The 12,290-nt window shown below is 35.9% G+C and overlaps 1 protein-coding gene across 1 annotated transcript in view; it reads right to left on the reverse strand.

Moving 5' to 3' along the window:
* The window catches only part of LOC127852533 (activating signal cointegrator 1 complex subunit 3-like), a 117,648-nt gene that overhangs the window by 354 nt on the left and 105,004 nt on the right, over positions 1 to 12,290 (reverse strand). The window contains exons 33-34 of the mRNA XM_052386488.1: positions 9,366 to 9,498; positions 5,868 to 5,993 (exon numbers count right to left, since the gene is read on the reverse strand). Of these exons, the coding sequence (XP_052242448.1) occupies positions 5,868 to 5,993; positions 9,366 to 9,498 (259 nt within the window). The remainder of the gene's footprint in view (positions 1 to 5,867; positions 5,994 to 9,365; positions 9,499 to 12,290) is intronic.

Raw genomic sequence — 12,290 nt, forward strand, 5'->3', positions numbered from 1 at the left:
AATAAGAAACAAGCAAAACTGAATAATAAATATTGAAAATGCAATTTAACAACAAACTGCTTTTCTTTACGTTATGTGTATATGTTCACATTTAACTACAAATGGCAAATTGAGTGTGACCAAAAAATCCTGTGATACTACAACATTTTAGTGTGGGAGACTAAAACGAATTGTTATGGTATTCGTTGTTGTTGAAGAACAACATTTGCGATTTTGAATTGCAATTGAAATACTGTTGGAGATATATGGATATTTTCAATCACTTTATATACCTGATAATTATTATTTTTTATTTAAATAATCATTTTTTAATTTACAGATAAAGCACATATTTAGGTTTAAATAAAATGTTCCAAAATGCCTGCAAAATAGTATTCTTTTTAGCCATAAAATTTGTTTAAAGTAATAAAATCAAAACTAAACTATGAAAACATATTTTAAAGATGTAACCTAAATCGTACATAGGACTTGAAATATTGTCCAACAAGGGCTGCTAAGACAGATTGCCCGAGAAAAGCCCATTTATGAATAGGTAACACGCCAACTTATTTGGTGTGAACAGCCAGAGTTGTTGTATCATTAAAACATTTTTTTAACAGTCTGCTGTCAGACTTTTAATGCTACTAAGCCAAGCCACACATTTGCTGGTAACTTCAAAAGAAGGAACCTTTTGGTACCAATTATTCAACTTTTATGACCTTAACATTTATCACTTTTTTTTAGTTGATACATTCTTTTGATTATATATGTACAGACAATTAAACTGTACTAGTATCATGTAATTTGTGTTATATTGTAAAGTTTTATTTGTATTTTACATCACAATTTTTTTCATTTCTAGTGTTCTATTAGCTAAACTGTGCAATAAAGAGTGTACATAGTTCCCATCATGTATATAATATGCAGCCGTTTGTAAATATTCAGCATCTAGGTCAAAAGTATGTCTTATTTATTATTTCATGTAGTGTTTTTGTTTGTTATTATGTTATTGGATAATATTTGATTAATATAACTGACTCTTTAACAATCCCCTTTGAGAAACAAACATACGTACATTTCATCATTTACTTTTTTTAACAGGATTAAACCATTTATGCCTAGCGTCTAGAAAAAAGGCATTGGCAAACAGCATAGACCAAGATGAGACGCCACATGATGGGGCGTCTCATCAGGGTCTGCGCTGTTTGCTTAAAGGAATTTCTGTAAGAAATATTCTAAATATAGAAATAAATATACTAGACATCCCTAATTTTGGAAATAAATTGATCCAATTTAGAAGGATGGGAGAGTCTACTAGGCATAAATGGGTTAAAATCCACGGACAATTTTCCATAGCCCTCTATAACAGCTTCAATTAATTGCATAAACACAATTTAGAAACTTTACAATGTTTTAACACATTTTAACTAATTCTTATAGATATGTTAAAATGTATACAATGGTTTTTAGATATTTGTTTAAAAATATTTTAGAGATAAAATACATAGATACATTTTCTACCATTTTTTTGTATTAATTGCCAATGCTGTATCAGCCACTGTGTTGTGTTGTGTTGAAGTATTGGTACATGTGTTGAGAGAAATAAACCATACAATATAAAATAAGTATTTAAGTGTTATTGTATTTAACCAAAATATATGCTGCCACCCTGTTCATGGTTCATATGGTACACATTTAAAGCATTTCACTTATCACAGCCTACACTTATTGAACAGGAGATTGACAAGCAATATGGTCCCCTACCGGTGAAACTCCACCATTGTCAGAATTTGTTTTATATATTTGTTGCCATAGCAACCAGAATTCTTGACGTAGGAACAAACTGAAATAACGTGCATAATCTCCCCATATTGCCATCTATCCATGTTTCAAGTTTCATGAAAAAATATGAAGAACTTTTAAAGTTATCGCAGAACCCACTATTTTCAGCAATATTTCTAGTCTATTTGTTGCCATAGCAACCATAATTCTTGACGTAGGAACATAATGTGCATAATCTCCATATTGCCATCTATCCATGTTTCAAGTTTCATGAAAAAATATGAAGAACTTTTAAAGTTATCGCAGGATCCAGAAAAGTGTGACAGACAGACTGACTGACAGACAGAGCGCAAACAATAAGTCCCCTACGGTTTCACCGGTAGGGGACAAAAAAGCCCACAATAATACAAGATATAAGTTATTAAGCATTGCTGCTTGTTCAAAAGACTTCCACATATAATTGGTTCGTGTTACAATCCGAAGTATTTTTACATATAAAATACAATTTGTATTTTAGTATAGCACTGCTTCAGTTTTTCTTGGAGAAAATAGCCGACAATCATGTTGTTTTATCCAATAGCCTAATGGAAAAAAGTTGAATCCCAATTTCAAACACACCCAAAAATCGACCATCAAACACTGAAGAGTTATTTTGAGCCTTCTATTAATGAAAACAGAATTATCTCCCTTTGTGACTCACCAGCCACAAATCCCCATCAATAAACCGGTAGTCTTTCATTGTGTGTTTTATGGCAAATTTCATCTACTGAAGGTAAATATTCAAAAGCACCTACAAAGTTAATCATAAAGTATGGAATGCTTGTAAATGCAGATATAAATACTGTATCCTTGATTTGCAAGAAATAAGTAAAAGCAGCAATTAACAGAAATACTGTTCTAATAAAAAAAACTCAACATATATTACATCATGAGTTTTTAATAAAGCAGAATATTTCTACATTCTTGATAACAAACACGCTACAGACTGTTTGAAGATACTAATATCTATGACTTTGAATGGCAAACATGTTTTGTTAAGCAATGTTATAATCATGACTTTGTAATAGGTAAGTTGAAAAAGGGCATACATCCAGCTACCTAGGATAATAAATAGTGTACTTTCACAACTTCACAGCGTGAGGAAAAGCAGGCAAGTTTAACCCTTTCCCTTTTAGAAACGCTTTTTAACGCATTTGTAATACTGTGAAACCATTTATTTTCGACAGCACAAAATTTCGTCATTTTTATAAAAATGACGATTTCGTCAGCACTTAAATTCGCCGATTTTTTATTTTGAATTAAAAAAAAATGCGACAGTCAATATCCGATTTGTGTGTAATACATATACGCGATCAATCGCAGTTGCGAAAAATCGTGGTACGAATGCGGGAACACACTTGAGAATCACTGCAGGAGGTGGGGCCCGTTTGTCACATGCCAATTAACTAGTCTTTTGTTATTAAGGGACAGTAATGGACCCTCTTAATGTATGCCATTCACACGTTCATTGTTATGATTAGTGGACAAGTGGGATCGAATAACCGTTAACGAGTGTTTGTAACAACGAAGCCAATTGCCAATTAGTCTTATTCTATCAAATAGCAAATCAAACTAGTCACTTTTGTTTATTTTCTTGGGTATGTGTTCTAGTTGGTATGATTTTTATTAAAATGCTGTCAATACGGTTTAAAAACTGTTTGTGTTATACGAAAGAGGTTCCAGATTGTTAAGTGTTTTTATTTTCAAATAAAATGCTTTTTTATTCTGATATCAACATTAAAATTATAAACTCTATGTGTGTGTTTGTTCTTAAAAAGTAAACTACCGGTATATAAATCAATAATGTCAATAATTTAAAAATAAATAAATTGATACATATAAAATAGTAATAAGTGTGGTTAAACGCAAACAATCAAACAACAAACAGCAATTAAAATATTCTTTATTAATTTGTGATAAATACGCATGTTGATCACACATCGTAATCTTTTCATTTGGTTTATTGTCTTTCGTCGGCATTCGCTGCGTGATGGCTAATATGCAACACCCCTGAAAAACACAATGCACCTAATGGGTAATAAAGTTATAAACAATTAGCGCTAATTCATTACCATTCTACATAAACGAAGTCAACGCATTCGATACAGCTGTACTGCACTAGCGTTTTAAAGAAGTGTAACGTGTCAGTTAAGTACCTTGTGTAATCAACATCCCTTTGTGTCAAAACCGGATTAATCTTGATTACTAAACAGCAGTGAATGTGTGCATGGATTATGTTGGAATTTAATGCCTCATGTCTACGGTAAAGTTTTAAAATATTGTTCAACTTAGTGTTTGTTTTTGTTCAAACATAGAGCATAATTGTTCGTAAGGATCTTAAATTCGCCGATCGGTCGACTGACGAAATTTATGAAAATTAATGCCTGACGATTAATAATGGTTTCACAGTACCTCAGAAAGTTAAATTTAAGTAATGACCTTTCTTACTAGATTCAAGTTTTGAAGTCATCATTTCCAACCCTTAGATACTGATGAGCAGCAAACAGCATAAAACCTGAACAGACTGCAATTTACTCGCAGACTGTTCTGGTTTTATGCTGTTTGCACATAGCAATTTTCACTTTGCCTCTGAGTGGGAAAGGGTTAAATGAGTTTGAGTACTTTATTTAAAAGGTTTTCGTCAAGGGCAGTCTACCCCCTGATACGAAGAAGCGGGGATATAATAGCAATTTACAAGTTAAATACATGATTATAACATTGCTTAACAATACATGTATGCCATTCAAAGTAAGTTAACTTTTTGCAATGGAACCATACTGATTCCAGCAAAAAATTGCTGAGAACATATCATACAAAACAGCTGAAATGTTATGACAGCATACAATATAACAGCACTGATGCGGGCATTACACAGTAATATCCTTGGTGATAAACAAAAGAAAAACCATGACAACATTGCAATATTTTAGGGGGACTTTATATGCCACACCATTTTAGGAATTCGACCTTGAGAATTAAATTGAGAATTTCAGCATCAATCTACTATAAATTGGGGAAAAGATTTATTGTTTTATTTAAAACTTTTGCATAATTATTGATAAAACTTAAATAAAACAGAAAATAATAAACAGAAAGATGTAAGTTAAATGTATATTATCACTTCAAACTCTGTTTTGTTTATACTTAACAGCACTATTTCCATACATCTGAAAGAAAAATCTTAAATTGGGAATTTAGGGACTGGATTTGGCAAAAAAACAACTCTGGCATTGGGAATATAACCAAATAACGGTTATAAAATCAGGCAAAAACAAGATGTGTTTGTGAAATACAAAGCCCACCAGTATGTATCCTGGCTTACTTATGATTACTGGCATTGGAAATGTCATTGACTGTACTAAACTGTCAATGCAAAGGACAAAGATGACAATGACAATATTTTATGAAAGATTAAGGACTCCAGCCCAAAATACCAAGCATTTATAAGCAAGAGTGACATTTTGTAATAATAAGTGCTAAATAGCATATAATGCAATTATTAACACAATGTTTTTACACAAAAAGTACATATACATTAATGAAATACAACTTCAATATTGCAGATTTTGACCCATACATTTGACCTTTGACCATGAAGGATGACCTTGACCTTGCACCACTCAAAATGTGCAGCTCCATGAGGTACACAAGCATGCCAAATAGCAAGTTGGCCTGTTGCTATGTTCAATTTTGTAAAAGTGTATATTAAATGACCGATTTTGACCCATATATTTGACTTTTGACCTTGAAAGATTACATTGACCTTGACTTTTCATCACTCAAAATGTGCAGCTCCATGAGGTTCACATGCATGCCAAATATCAAGTTGCTATCTTCAATATTGCAAAAGTTATGGCAAATGTTAAAGTTTGACGCAAACAAAAACACAAACAAACCAACAGACAGGGCAAAAACAATATGTCCCCCAGTATATACTGGTGGACATAAAAAGCCATGGGGAGGGAGGGATCAGGGTTGGCACATCATAGGCGTCACTTTGGAAGGCCAACTTGTTACGTCTAAACGTTCGAGGTGGGGAAAGGGTTGAAACAGACACTAAGTCGTACCTTGGGTTCATGAGAAGGCGCCTGAAGAAGTAGGTCCAGGTGATGTAGTCCATGGCATCCTGCTTGGAGGTGATGGTACCGGCCACTATCTCAGCATTCAGATGGTCTGGCAGTACCTCTAGGAGACTACAAACAGGGGACGATAGCGATAACATATGAGACTTATCCTGGGAAAATTGGGCTTATCACATGTGTGTTAAGCGTCGTCCCAGATAAGCATGTGCAGTCTGAAGAGACCAGTCAGGAACAACACTATCCCTCTTAACTGGATTTTTCGTTGAGAATAGACATATGTGACCCTTTTTATGGTATTAAAGCAAATATTACACACATATTGTTGATCAGCTATAATTCAGTAATCTTTAAATGATTTAAAAATGACTATACATTACAATGGCCATACAGCTTGACTTGATTGGCAATACTCACTTAAAATAAGACTATACATTACAATGACCATACAGCTTGACTTGATTGGCAACACTCACTTAAAATAAGACTATACATTACAATGGCCATACAGCTTGACTTGATTGGCAACACTATACATTACAATGGCCATACAGCTTGACTTGATTGGCAACTATACATTACAATGGCCATACAGCTTGACTTGATTGGCAACTATACATTACAATGGCCATACAGCTTGACTTGATTGGCAACTATACATTACAATGGCCATACAGCTTCACTTGATTGGCAACTATACATTACAATGGCCATACAGCTTGACTCAAACTGAAAATATTTTTGTTTGCATTTTCATGTAAATACTGGATTCTGTATGGATAATCCAACAATCTGACCTGTTTGTATAGTCAGACAAACTCACTGCTATTTCAATTGATTAGCTAATGATCATAACCCTATAACTTTACTTTTTCATTCACAGACATAATTGTTCTGAGAAAACTTTAACAACTTTACAATTTTAACTAAATGCTGTTATATTTTTTATAAATCATCTGTTAGCATACATAATCATCTATGCTAACACAATATTGAGATATGTATTTCCCTTTGATCAAAAGCTGTCTAAACAAAAGTGCAACTTTAAAACAAAGACAAAACTTAAGGTAAAATAAGATATTGCTGATTTGGACTACACAGGTAAATGGCACATATAGAAACACCTATTTGGACTACACAGGTACAGGGCACATATAGGATCACCCATTTGGACTACATAGGTACAGGGCACATACAGGTTCACCCATTTGGACTACACAGGTACAGGGCACATATAGGACCACCCAAATGGAGTACACAGGTACAGGGCACATATAGGAACACCCATTTGGACATCACAGGGACAGGGCACATATAGGACCACCCATTTGGACAACACAGGTACAGGGCATATATAAAAACACCTATTTGGACTACACAGGAACAGGACACATATATGACCCCCCATTTCGACAACACAGGGACAGGGCACATATAGGAACACCCATTTCGACAACACAGGGACAGGGCACATATAGGACCACCCATTTGGACAACACAGGTACAGGGCATATATAAAAACACCCATTTGGACAACACAAGAACGGGTACATATAGGACCACCCATTTGGACTGCACAGGAACAGGGAACATATAGGACCACCCATTCAAATTCCACAGGAGCAGGGCACATATTGGACCACCCATTGCGATAACACACGGACATGGCACATAAAGGACCACCCATCTGGACTACACAGGGACAGCGCAAATATAGGACCACCCATTTGGACTACACTAGGACAGGGCACACATAGGATCACTAATTTTGGATTCCACAGGGATAGAGCACATATAGGACCACAAACTTGGATTCCACAGGGACAGGGCTGATATTGGACCACCAATATGGATTCCACAGGAATGGGTTATACAGGACCACATTTACATATTCTATAAAGACAGAGCAGATGTAGTACCACTCACTTAGATTCCACAGGGAATGGCTCATACAGGACCACTTACTTAGATTCCACAGGGAATGGCTTATATAGGACCACTTACTTAGATTCCACAAGGAATGGCTCATACAGGACCACTTACTTAGTTTCCACAGGGAATGGCTCATACAGGACCACTTACTTAGATTCCACAGGGAATGGCTCATACAGGACCACTTACTTAGATTCCACAGGGAATGGCTCATATGGGACCACTTACTTAGATTCCACAGGGAATGGCTTATACAGGACCACTTTCTTAGATTCCACAGGAAATGGCTCATACATGACCACTTACTTAGATTCCACAGGGAATGGCTCATACAGGACAACTTACTTAGATTCCACAGGGAATGGCTCATACAGGACCACTTTCTTAGATTCCACAGGGAATGGCTCATACATGACCACTTACTTAGATTCCACAGGGAATAGCTCATACAGGACCACTTTCTTAGATTCCACAGGGAATGGCTCATACAGGACCACTTTCTTAGATTCCACAGGAAATGGCTCATACATGACCACTTACTTAGATTCCACAGGGAATGGCTCATACAGGACCACTTACTTAGATTCCACAGGGAATGGCTCATACATGACCACTTACTTAGATTCCACAGGGAATGGCTCATACAGGACCACTTACTTAGATTCCACAGGGAATAGCTCATACAGGACCTCTTACTTAGAATACACAGGGAATGGCTCTTATAGGACCTCTTACTTAGATTCCACAGGGAATGGCTCATACAGGACCACTTACTTAGATTCCACAGGGAATGGCTCATACAGGACCACTTACTTAGATTCCACAGGGAATGGCTCATACAGGACCACTTACTTAGATTCCACAGGGAATGGCTCATACAGGACCACTTACTTAGATTCCACAGGGAATGGCTCATACAGGACCACTTACTTAGATTCCACAGGGAATGGCTCATACAGGACCACTTACTTAGATTCCACAGGGAATGGCTCATACAGGACCACTTACTTAGATTCCTCAGGGAATGGCTCATACAGGACCACTTACTTAGATTCCACAGGGAATGGCTCATACAGGACCACTTGCTTAGATTCCACAGGGAATGGCTCATACAGGACCACTTACTTAGATTCCTCAGGGAATGGCTCATACAGGACCACTTACTTAGATTCCACAGGGAATGGCTCATATAGGACCACTTACTTAGATTCCACAGGGAATGGCACATACAGGACCACTTACTTAGATTCCACAGGGAATGGCTCATACAGGACCACTTACTTAGATTCCACAGGAAATGGCTCATACAGGACCACTTACTTAGATTCCACAGGGAATGGCTCTTATAGGACCACTTACTTAGATTCCACAAGGAATGGCTCATACAGGACAACTTACTTAGATTCCACAGGGAATGGCTCATACAGGACCACTAACTTAGATTCCACAGGGAATGGCTCATACAGGACAACTTACTTAGATTCCACAGGGAATGGCTCATACAGGACCACTTACTTAGATTCCACAGGGAATGGCTCATATAGGACCACTTACTTAGATTCCACAGGGAATGGCTCATACAGGAACTTCTTATAGAAGTGTTTCTTGATGTCATGCACCAAGATCACTGCCACACCCTGATCATCAAACTGAGGTCTCCCGGCTCTCCCCATCATTTGAAGAACATCTGCAACATCAAAGTGATGCAGTATTATTTTTCAAGAAAAACATCACCATTGTAAACAATTGAAACCTCTTGAATTTTTTGGCGTAGCTGTATTAAGCCAGCTTTCACCTTACCTGACCTTTGTAAGTGTCCAATAAAATTCAAATAAAATTTCCCGCGGCTGGCACGAATGAATGCACTTCATTTATTCCATTGGCTGATTTGAGTATACCACCAGAACATTGGAAACATATCCGCGTCTTTGTAACACTGTTCTACTGCATGAAACAATTTTATCTCTAATGAAAAGACTTAATAGATAGAACAGTTTTACACTCAATTCTCGACATCAATACAGTTCATGCGTGCACCTTTTATTTTCATAGAATTACCAGCGCAAAAGCGTTTATACTTAAAAGCTATGTTCTTATATTTAGTACTTACTTCCACATTCCTGTCAACATGTAAACATGTAAAAGTATAAAGAGCAGTGGAAGCGAGGCCTCACTTTAATGGATTGCATTTCAACCCGCGAGGTATAAAGTTTATATACAGGTCATCACCGGAGTTTGCGGCCAGTAAAATAATCGTTAATATAATAAAGACGCTATCCGTGAACTAGGTGACCTGGAATTTTCTTTAGACAAGAAATATGTTAAATGAAGATATTCAGAAATATAATTATGGTAGATTCTTAATGTGTTTTCAAGAATACAATGATAAATATTATTTTTGATTAATTTAACAATAATTATTCCACCATATTGACTAATGTATTTAGCATGAGCGCGATGATTCTCAATACTGTTAATAATGGAATCAAATGGCAATGCCCGACAAACCACTAAAACAAGTTTGTTCGAAGAACTCGCCAATAAATACGGATACTTCGTGTGTGGCCGGTTGACTCATATGTTTTAATTTCACTTTCATTCTTCTTTTGGTTTCCTGTTTTGTTTCTATAGGTTTCTGACCAGCAATATGTAATAATGTAAAATAAGCCGTGAAAACTCCGCGTAACATCCCGTACTGCGTGTGATGCAGCTAAGAACTGCACAGAAAAAGACATTCCCTATCCTTGATCTCATTTATTGAACTATCAACGCTGTATATCTTTTTTAAAGATATTTCTTGTTTTAAGTGTGTATCAATTGTCTGCAACATCAATCTGACAAATGCCAAACTTAAAAAAAAAAAACAACATCATATTGCTTTGACCACGATGCAGTAGATACTAGTCCATCTTGGGATCTGGGCCAGTGTTAACCAACCAATTCTCAGACTCAAGTCTAACAAGATGTGTTTGTGAAACACAATGTCCCCCTATATGATGTTTGACCTTGAAGGATGACCTTGACCCCTATATGATGTTTGACCTTGAAAGATGACCTTGACTTTGACACTTCACCACTCAAAATGTGCAGCTCCATGAGATACACATGCATTTCAAATATAAAATTGCTAGCTTCAATATTGCAGAAGTGACATTACATGAGCAATTTTGACCCATATATTTGACCTTGAAGGATGACCTTGACCTTTCACCACTCAAAATGTGCAGCTCCATGAGATACACATGCATGCCAAATATCAAGTTGCTATCTTCAATATTCATGGTTCAAACAGAAATCTCAAACCTGAATTCAAGCACTTTTCAAGGACTTTTTAAGGCCAAATTTTCATTTTCAAGGCCGATTAACACAGTATATATCATTTATTTGCTTGAACACATTAAACTTATTTCACAATAACTCATACATTTATTTATAGTCATTACATACAAATACACGTTATCCATCCTTAACTCAATGAGTCTCACATATGTATTTACTTTTTAAAGTTATTATAAACAAACACATTGTCTCTTTCTATGCTCACATCAAACAGACTAGTTCATTTTATTTAAACATAAGTCAGTTACTATTACATTTTGTATTTCACAGGTCTGTTGTTGTTTATGACTGTTTTAGATTCAACAGTTTTAACAATAGTACCTTCCTGTTTCACCAAAAAACACATTGCAGGAACCCTGTTTGCTTCTCAATTTCATGTTTTCTTTGTGGGTTTCCTCTTTATAGTGGCTTTTCAAAGCGCTTTCCCCCATTCCCCCGACCCCAATGGTCTTCATATAGACCAAACATTGTGCTTTTCGAATGTCATTTGTTTTCTGTACCCAGGAATATTCATAAGTTTCGCGCAAAACATAACGATAAACGTCATTTTGACAACTTGTTTATGACCAGAAAATAGCGCCATGAATATTCATATTTAAAGAATGTTGACGTTTCGTATAAGTGGTAATTATTTAAGCATTTTTCTGCATTTCATCAGTGTTTATGACCAGAAAGTAGCGCCAGGAATATTCAGTTAAACACTCTGCTTTGAAATGACACTACCCCATCGCTGCATTTTTACTCGCGAAAATAAATCACAACGGAGAACCTCTGACCTAGTACACATAATCTGTGACGTGTACACTTAACGTTTCGTACCCAATAGTGTACGAAACTTATATTTCGTACTCAACTTTTTGCGCAAAGGAATTTATGATAAATTTTCGTAATATTTTCCTTAAGAACGATTAAAATTCATGGCAATGATAAAAGTAATTTTGAACAGAAATAAACATAATCAAGGCTTTTTTACATGAAATAAGCACTTTTCAAGCACTTTTTCAAGGCCAACCTTAGTTCAAGGGCTTTTCAAGCCTAGGACTCGTTTTCAAGCACTTTTCAAGCCCTGTGCGAACCCTGATATTGCAAAAGTATTCATAAAATAAGCGATTTGGGCCACATATATTTGACCTCTGACCT

This window comes from Dreissena polymorpha, chromosome 12, assembly GCF_020536995.1.
Source record: "Dreissena polymorpha isolate Duluth1 chromosome 12, UMN_Dpol_1.0, whole genome shotgun sequence".
Lineage (NCBI taxonomy): Eukaryota > Metazoa > Mollusca > Bivalvia > Myida > Dreissenidae > Dreissena > Dreissena polymorpha.